Below are 10,382 nucleotides of genomic sequence, written 5' to 3' on the forward strand. Positions count from 1 at the left end.
TTAAAAATATAGCCATGTTAAGACTTGGATCATGTACAACTTGTTCTAACAAATAATAACAATAATGCCTAATAAAAGAAATATATATCTACGTAACTTTTAGATCCCCACTTGACCACTCCTCACCGTTGAAATGCTGATGTTTGATGTTTCCACTTCGGCACTTCGCCACTCCACATTCTTTCTTTAAATAGCATGCATTTTGCATTCAAAATCCATCATCACCCCTGTTTTTGTAGTCCAATAATCATGGCTCGAGGGCGCACCCTACTGTTTTCGGTTCTCATATTTGTTGCATTCACACAAATTCGAACACTGGTGGTCGTTGCAGGCGAACCACAGGTTCCATGTTACTTTATATTTGGAGATTCAATGGTTGATAGCGGCAATAACAACGGGCTCGTGACAGCAGCAAAAGCCAATTACCCACCATACGGGATTGATTTCCCACAAGGCGTGACCGGTCGATTCACCAATGGTCGAACCATTGCAGACATTATCGGTATTTTTTATACTCTCATATGGTTCGACTATTTATATTTTTTGGATATATGTCAAAACAACGTAATATTATTATACTTATGTAATATATGTTATCCATTTTTATCACAATGTTATTACTAAAAATTAGAATGGTCTCAAATGAACCTGAACCTATATATATCTCGTTAATAACAATTTTACTTTTGAATACTTGTGTGGTTTTGATCATTATCTCGTTAATAACAATTTTACTCTTACAAACTTATGTGGTTTTTTGATCATTATCTCGTTGATCATTATCTCGTTATCTTGTGTGCTTTATGTGGTTTTTTGATCATTATCTCGTTGATCATTATTGATCATTATCTTGTGTGCTTTATGTGGTTTTTTGATCATTATCTCGTTAACAGCTTAACTGTTAACTTGTCGAAAATAACAATTTTACTCTTACAAACCATTTCTGCAATTGTTTATTTTTAACAAACTACAAAGATCATTTTTGCATCTCTTTATTTTTTTTTAATTTTTTTTTTACTATACATTAATCCTTTTAGTTAATTCTTTTCTTTATTTCTTTTTATTGGATTATATATCAATAAATATTATTTTATTGGATTACAAATTTTTTATAATTAAGACTTTTAAAAAAATTATTAGAATAATTTTTATTGGATTAGTATACATTAATAAATATTATTATTAATATAGAATATTCAGTTATGAATAAATATTATATTATTGGATTAATATTATTTTTAGTTATTTTTTTTAATTTTATTTTTATTGGATGAACTCATTTTTATTGGATTATTATATATTAATAAACAATATTTTAAATATATAATATTTATATATTAATAAATATTACTTTATTGAATAACTATTTTTTTTTAAATTGTTTTCTTTAATATTAAAAAAAAAAAAAAAAAAAAAAAAAAAAAAAAAAAACCATAACATATCCCACCACCCACCTCTCCTAAATTATTTAAAATATTTGCAAGATAACATATTTCAAACAACACAAACACCATCCTAACTTATTTTTAAAAAATCCTACCCACCCAACTACTATTGGATCGGGTGATGGTTGTAATGTTGTCAAAATATGTTATTTTCTAAATATTTATAATAAATTATGAGAGGTGAGGTGAATGATGTTTAACTAAAAGATATAATCCAATAAAAATGAACATAAAAAAAATTAACTAAATGAAATTAATAATCCAATAAAGTAATAATTATTAATATACAAATGTTATATATTAAAAATAATATTTATTAATATATAATAACTCAATAAAAAGAATTTTAAAAAATTAACTAAAAGACAATTAATAATCCAATTAAATAATTTTTATTAATATATATAAATATTATATATTAAAAAAATTATTAATATATATTAATCCAATAAAAAGAAACTAAAATTAAAATTAACTAAAAGAATTAACGTATAGTAATTCAATAAAATTTAAAAGAAGAGATGAATAAATTACCCATATAGTTTGATAAAAAGACAGAATTACAAGATGATTCGTAAGTGTAAATTTTTTTTTAAAAAAAGTTAAGAACTAATTTATTAAAATAAACTATATAAGGACAAAAACATAGAATGTTAAAAATAAAAAATTAGACTACAAATGCACCACCAAACATATTTAGATAAAACAATATATTTTTAACAATCATAAAGATCATTTTTGCGAATATGTCTTTATATTAACTATAATAAATCAAATTAAAAAAAAAAAAAAAACTAAAATATATAAAATATCATATTCAGATAGTTAACAAAATAAAATTTACTAGTTTCAATCATCGTGTAAATAATTTTTTACTTAATATAAAAATAATTTTTGTTATCTAAACTTTATTTAAAATATTTAAAATAGAATTCATCAGTAAATATTCTCATTTCCTTATTTTTATCTTGCAAAAGTAGGACTAAATAAAATTCAATTTAATCTATTTAAAATATTTAAAATAGAATTCATCAGTAAATATTCTCATTTCCTTATTTTTATCTTGCAAAAGTAGGACTAAATAAAATTCAATTTAATCAGTTTAATTGATTTGGATAAAATTTAAATCTGAATAACATACAATAAATTTTACATTGGTTCGAAATAAGTTTTTTCATATTTAATTTAATAAAACTATTTAGTTTTATCAAAATTTGAATATATTTCATATTAATTACGCAAAATTTACAAAACAAAATTAAAAAAAATGTTCCTTAGCTAATATGAAATAATGAAATCTTTATAAATACTTTAGCATTTTTTTCACCTTGATTGTTATGCACACTAAATAATCAACCATATGAACAATATGACATTAATTTCATTTTATTCGTTTTTTAAAAGGAATATAAAAATATTTTATATGTTTAAAATTATTATGTTTTAAAAATAATAAAATACCATATTTATAAACGTAAATATATTTTTATAAGAAATATAAAGATAAATCTCGAAAATAATATCATATAAAAACTAAAGGTAGATGAAGTCATGTTTTTATACTTCAAATATTTTTAGATAAATACTTCAATTATTTTTTTATACTTTAAATATGTCTCATAAATAATATCATATAAATATTACATTTCTATTTTTTAGTTTGACTGTTTTCATTTGATTTATGATAATTAATATAATATTTTATAGACTTTTTTTTAAATTTCTAGTGGTCATTAAATGAAATTTCATAAATTGTCATTAAGAGAAGTTTAACAAAATCTCTGAAATGGTCCTTATCTAAAACGAACGTATCACAGAAGGACCATTGGTGTGACGACTTTAATTTTTCAATAGGGACCACTGGCAAGACAACTTTTGTAAAAAGGGACCATTGATGAAAAAAAAAAGATATTAACCATTTCAAGAAAATTTTCTAAACCATAAGGACCATTTTGAAAATTTTTCTATTTTTTATTTAAATTTGAATGAGTTTTATAAAAAAGGAAAGAAAATAAGCCGGAGAGAATTAATTATTCCACTGTTTCGTAAATTGAAAATCTACTAGAGAAATTTCTTTAAAAATCATTTCTTTTGTTTGATTGTATTAAGCAGAGAAATGAAAATTAATTTTTTTAACTTGTTTTAAAGAACATTTTTTTTAAATATGCATCTTTTATATTTTAAATTTTTTATTTTAACATTAATTGTTGCCAAATAATTTATTTTTTAATAAATTAGTATTATTTTATACATACCTTATATTGGAAAACATATTTCTAATATAAAAGAATAGCTTACAAATATATTTTAATGAAACTTGAAAATCATACTATTCAAAAACTATGTTTTATATAGGATATGTAAAAAGTAAAATTAAATATTCTTAACAACTAAAAGAATATAACTATGTGTCCATTGTTAATATAAAATGTAAAACGAGTCAACTTTAATATTCATAAAATAAAATAAAAAAGAAAAAAAAAGATTAATCATAATATTTAACCATCATCAATCATTGGCATGTAACAAATCTTTTTTTCTTCCGGGTTTTAATTTGTTCTCCTGTTTGGTAGAATTAAGAATATATTATAAAAAGGGAAAATTTCGTATATATCCTTAGAAACTTTAAATATTACATCTATGTCCTTACAAAATTTTAAATTACATATGTATCCATCTCAAACTATAAAACTCACGTATATATCCTAACTCATAATTGAATTAGATTTAAATTAATTTGATATGAAAAAACTTATTTAGTAATCAAAATTCCATGCGATTGTACTAAAATACCCTTCTCAAATTAAAAATTAGCATTAAACCAATTTAATTAGGATTAAACCTAATTGAATGTTACAAAGCTTCCTCTTGCCATTTCTTCCATGTCGAAGTTACGATTCTAATTGTCGACGATACCCGATTCTTCTCTTCTCCATTATGCTATTATAGAAACAACTATTTAATCTTATATATTGTTAATGATTTTTTTAATGATTAAATTATGATATAAAAATAAGAAAGTTACAATATAAAAAGCAAAGTCGGTACATCACATATGATTCTCATAAAAGTCATAATGGTTAGATTGGGGTTATGATATTTACTCAGTATCCATTTGCGCAAGCTACATTCCATGTTCCAATATTTATTTACGTTAAGCAGGTCACCATTTTCAATATATATATATATATATATATATATATATATATATATATATATATATATATATATATATATATATATATAATATCGTTTCAGATTTTGCAATTGGTTTAATGTTGTTTTCTAATTTGAGAAGGGTATTTTAGTACAGTCATATAAATTTGATTTGCAAATAAGCTTTTAAATAAAAAATTAGTTTAAATATAATTAAATTGTGAATTTGGATATAGACGTGAGTTTTAGAGTTTCAAAAGGATATATACGTAATTTTAAAGTTTGCAAGGATATAGATGTAATATTTAAAGTTTCCAATGATACAAATGAAATTTTCCCTATGAGAATCATTTGTCTTGTTTAGTTGTATTAAGGAGAGAAATGCAAATGAATTTTTTGACCTTGTTTCTAACAACATTTTTTTTTAAAATATGCATTTTTTATATTTAAAACTTTCATTTTAACATTAATTGTTACCAAATAATTTATTTACTAATAAATTATTATTATTATTATTATTATTATTATTATTATTATTATATATATATATATATATATATATATATATATATATATATATATATATATATATATATATATATATATATAAGTTTTCAACAAAAGAAATAATAAACATATCATTTTTTTGGTAGATTGGTCCTGCGCTTTCCTCCTCATTTTTTACTCATTTTGATACTTTTGGTCATTGCAATCAATATTTTTACACTCTTTAGGAGCTTTTTAATTTTTAAAGTTTGGCAACAAAACTTAAATGGTTTGACAACTTTAATCTATTTTCTTACCATTTTTTGGCAGAATTAGTCTCTGCACTTTGCTCCTCATTATTTACCCATTTTGTCACTTTTGGTCCTTGCAATCAATATTTTAACACTTTTTAGGAACATTTTAATATTTAAAGTTTGCCCACAAAACTTTAACGGTTTGACAACTTTGATACATTTTCTAAAAAGTTTTTAATTCCTATCCCTTTAATTTTTTATCCGTTTTGAGACTTCAGATCATTGCAGTAAAAACTTTTACATTTTTTTCATAAAAACATGAAAAAAAACGGTCCAGGGCAAAGCCCAGACTTTTCATCCTTGCACTTTCTACGTCTGTCATATTTATCAATTTGGAAACAACATTGAAAGCTTATGGCCCCCGCATAGTGGGGGTAACCTTTATAGTTATTATTATTTTATACACATCTTTTATTGGAAAACATATTTCTAATGTAAATGAATAATTACAAATAGATTTTAACGAAACCTGAGAATAATACTACTCAAAAACTATGTCCAATATAGGATATGCAAAAAGTAAAATTCAATATTGCTAACAACTAAAAAAATATAAATGTACGTCTATGTCTAATACAGAATGTACAAAGAGTCAACTTCAGTATTCGTAAAAATTAAAAAACCATAACTTGAAATAGATTAATCATGATATTGAACCATCAGCAATCATTGTCACATAACAAATCTTGTCTTCTTCCGGGTTTGAATCCGTTGTAGGCACCAATACTTTCCGGATACATGTAACTCCAACAATGCTTCAATTAACTTTGCATCCTCTTCAGTAGTCCATGTGTGTTTGCTTCACCCTGCCATGCCTATAATTTTCTTTTACATAATAGATACTTGAAATAGTAATTCAACAATCCTAACAACCCATATTTAAAGCTGCATAACTCAATAGTAACTAAACCAAATAAAGTATTTTTTTGAGCCACAAACATGAACAAAATAAAGAAATACAATCTAAAAAAAAAAATTTTTTTTGCCTCATTCTGATCTTGTATGAAAATGTTATGGTGGTTCAAAGTTGGACAAAAAGTTTACAAAATGTTGAAATAGTTTTTAACAATCTTAGCCCATGTTTAGGGTTGTATAACTCAGCTAAATATTAATCAATTAAGCTTTTTTATTTATCGTAGCATGTTGCCAAAATATAGGAGTATAACCCGGGACAAAAATCAGCTCATACCAATCATGTTTGACAAAAAAGTTTACAAAATGCTGAATAGATTACAACAACCGTAACAACCCCTATTTAGGGTTGTATAATTCAGCCCAATCTTAATCAATTAAGTTGTTCTTTGAGCCTAACATGTAGCCAAGATAGAGTACTACAATCTAGGAAAAAAATCAGTCCGTTATGAGGTCATATGAGGATTTTATAGCTATTCAAAGTAGGGTAAAAATTCGAAAAAAAAAAGTTAAAATAGTAAAAACAGCAGTAACAACCCTATTTAGTGTTGTATAACACATGCAATTCTTAATAAATTAAGCTTTGTTTTGAGTCTAACATGTAACCAAGACAGAAAACTATAACCTGGTTAAAAAATCAGCTCGTTTCAAGATCATATGAGAAATTTATGACTATTCAAAGTGGGGGGATAAAATTTTACAAATTGCAGAAAAAAAACGAACAACTCTAACATCCCTTGTATAAAGCTGTGTAAGTTGGTGAATTCTTAACCAATTAAGCTATTATTTATTCCTAAAATGAAGCCAATACAGAGGACAACAATCTGGTAAAAAAATCATTTCGATCCGAGGTCGTATGAGGAATTTATGCTTGTTGAAATCTAAGCCAAAATTTTGCAAAATAATAAAGCAAAAACCTTAGTCTAAATTTGCTTCACAATACTAACACTGAAATTCCAAACAACCCCTTATTCTCTTTGCTTCCTGTTTCTTCTATTGTCATCTCCGGTAACCCCTACTGCCACCCCACCCCACCATCCCCTCATTCACACACAAAAACCCCAACCTTTCATTGGTTTTAAACATACAACATTGAACGCAACACTGAACACCCTCCATCTTATCTATCTTATCAGAACCAAGAATACATACCACCATTTCAGACCTAAAACCTGATCATTCAAATCACTTTTCATGCAACCAAGTATATTAAAATAAAACAAAATTCATACTAACACAACTAATACAAAGCCACCATAGATTGTAGAGGGAAATCTAAAAGAAATAGCTGTATAGAGTAACTGCATATTCAATTTCAACAATAACTTCTTACTCGATTTGTAGGTCTTAGGCAAAGATCAACATCTAAAGAGACAACATTTCAACAAAATGAAACACACACAAACCAACAAACAAAAAACTGTTGGTGAGTAAGTTGTGGTTGATTGCTTTAGCTTTGAGGAATTAGGGCTCCTAAGCTTTCTTACTTATTGTATAAGTTAGTGATGATTCAAGGGTTCAGTGGGTTTTCTCATGAACGTGTTTCTTGTTGCCATCACACACCTTAATCACGATAAATCTTTCTTTGCCCCACTATGACGACTTCAAATTAATATGGATTAAAGGGTCACTGATGATTCTACACATGAATTATACAGTTCCAAAACAACTACTCTATTGTGACGAATTAGGGTTGGAGATTTGTTCGGATGCCCATTCAAATTGGAACGAAAAGTGAGACGATGGGTTCAATATCCTAGGGTACTCAGTGGGAGAAGGGGGAAAAGAGAAAAATGGCGACATTAGAAGGGAATAATATGAGGCAGACAAAGGACGATGCTATCATGGTAGCAAGGAAAATGGAGGACTTTGGTTATGGAAATCTGGAAACCAGGGTTGGGTAGGGTTTTATTGGTAAGGTGTAAGGATGATAATACTATTGATCCACTTGTTCCAACCAAACGCGTTTTCATTGAAAATTAAAAATGAAAATTCAACCTTATTTTCTGAATATATTTTCATAGAAAATGAAAACAGTTTTCCACAACCAAACACACTCGGTTTTCTACAACCAAACACACCCAGTTTTCCACAACCAAACACACCCTAAGGATATCACTAGAGTTGTTCATCTCAATTGACAAAAATGTTGTTAATCACAATTGGCAAAAATGGTGTACCCACCTAAAAACCGAATTATATATCAACTCCATGCAACTCTAGGTTCTCGCTATCAATAAAACTTTATTTTCTTTTTTTATCAAAAAATGTAATGTTTAAGTGAAGAGGATAATACTATTGATCTCAGCAAATCGTATATGTTTAATTTCAGGTCAATTTCTAGGATTTGTTAACTACATTCCACCATATGCTACGGTAACTAACCAAGAGATCAGCACAGGTGTAAACTATGGTAGTGGCACTGCTGGTATTAGAGATGAAACTGGAAGTCAACTGGTAAGAAAGAGTAGTTTTACTTTTTGTCTCTATTAAAAACCAATGTAAAAAATGAAGTTTGTGTGACATAGCTAGAAGATCTAAAAATACAACTTTGATCGACATTAACATTTTCCTTTTTAAAGGCAAGGTGATATAGACATTACACATTTTTTTCAACATATTTATCGTATTATATTCTTCTATTTTGTCTTTTAGATTTAATGTGAATTTTTATTTATTTGATCCTTTTACGGGATGACAGGGTGACCGTGTCAGCTATGATAAGCAACTACTCAATCACGCAAAAATAATCTCTCGCCTTTCGCTCTTACAACACAACGTGACATTTACGCAAGAATACCTGAAAAAATGCGTTTATATATCAGTCATTGGAAACAATGATTACATTAACAACTACTTGATGCCAGACAATTACCCCACCAGCCGCATATATACAATCGATCAATATGCATCAGTCCTCGCGAAACAATACTCTAAACAACTAACTGTAAGCATTTTGATCATATTCCTTTGGTGCATTGTAAGTATAAAAGGTTGTAATGTTTTTTTAATTACTTTTCTTTTATTTTTATGATATTTAATCTTGTATATATACTTGTTATAGTTATATTTTTAGTAAACTAATTAATAAACCCCAAATATACATTTGATTTCATATGATAGACTCTATACAAATTGGGAGCTAGGAAGATTGCGGTGTTTAGTTTGGGTCTGATAGGATGCACCCCATTTGAGATAGCACAGTTTGGCACTGATGGAAGACCATGTGTGGAGTCGATCAATGATGCAGTTAGCCGATTAAATAATAGGCTTAAGCCTCTTGTTGATGATCTCAACAATGATTTCTCAGATGCAAGATTCACTTTCATCAACCTAACAAGCATTTCAACACCACCAGAAGGTATATATAAGGCAGCCATGACTACAAAACTTTCTAGTTTATGGTGGATCATATTTATTTAAACCTCATATGATTTGGGTTTCCATGCATGATAGTTTCGAGGAGAAATTATCTATTTTTCCTAATCATGCACACACATTAAATTAAGTTTATCAATGGTTTATATTAATAAAATGTTTGGAATTTGTAGGTGTAACATTACCAACTCAGCCTTGTTGTCAATTACGGGCAGATGGACAGTGTGTTCCAAACTCAATCCCTTGCCCGAATCGCAATTTAACTATTTTCTATGATGGTTTTCATACCACAGAAATTGCGAACACAGCTTTTGCAACAAGATCCTACACTGCGCTTTCTCCCATGGATGCGTCTCCATATGATATCAGTCATCTAGCTCAGCTATAACATCGAACAAAATTGCATGACAGAAATTATTATGTAATTCCTTGTATGCATTAAAAATAATAAATAATAATGATGATAATAAATACTATTATGTGACTTTGTTTTTACGGAAACCTGTTGGGATGTTATATAATGGAAGTCGACGTGAATCACATGATATAAACAAATTTGATCCCAAGTGTAATTAGAAAAGCGACACCACCAAAACAAACCAATGAAAAGCTAGGATCGACAACTTCAATAATAATAAACTAGGGTATCAAGCATAAACAAATTAGAAAAGTGTACGCCCATATGAAACAC

At 27.0% G+C, this 10,382-nt stretch overlaps 1 protein-coding gene across 1 annotated transcript; it reads left to right on the top strand.

Moving 5' to 3' along the window:
- Positions 1-209: 209 nt before the first annotated feature.
- On the top strand, positions 210-10,170 carry LOC145038542 (GDSL esterase/lipase At1g29660-like). Its single transcript, XM_078986873.1, has 5 exons — positions 210-502; positions 8,646-8,770; positions 9,015-9,260; positions 9,437-9,674; positions 9,865-10,170. The coding sequence occupies exons 1-5, from the start codon at positions 250-252 to the stop codon at positions 10,077-10,079; spliced, it is 1,077 nt and encodes a 358-aa protein (XP_078842999.1). The 5' UTR covers positions 210-249; the 3' UTR covers positions 10,080-10,170.
- The last annotated feature ends 212 nt before the right edge of the window (positions 10,171-10,382 follow it).

This window comes from Lactuca saligna, chromosome 4, assembly GCF_052625555.1.
Source record: "Lactuca saligna cultivar CGN05327 chromosome 4, ASM5262555v1, whole genome shotgun sequence".
Taxonomy (NCBI): Eukaryota; Viridiplantae; Streptophyta; class Magnoliopsida; order Asterales; family Asteraceae; genus Lactuca; species Lactuca saligna.

Coding starts and splice junctions, on each gene's coding strand:
- LOC145038542 (XM_078986873.1), top strand. CDS start 250: ATGGCTCGAGGGCGCACCCTACTGTTTTCGGTTCTCATATTTGTTGCA. Junction 503..8,645: donor AACCATTGCAGACATTATCG/GTATTTTTTATA, acceptor GTTTAATTTCAG/GTCAATTTCTAGGATTTGTT. Junction 8,771..9,014: donor ATGAAACTGGAAGTCAACTG/GTAAGAAAGAGT, acceptor ACGGGATGACAG/GGTGACCGTGTCAGCTATGA.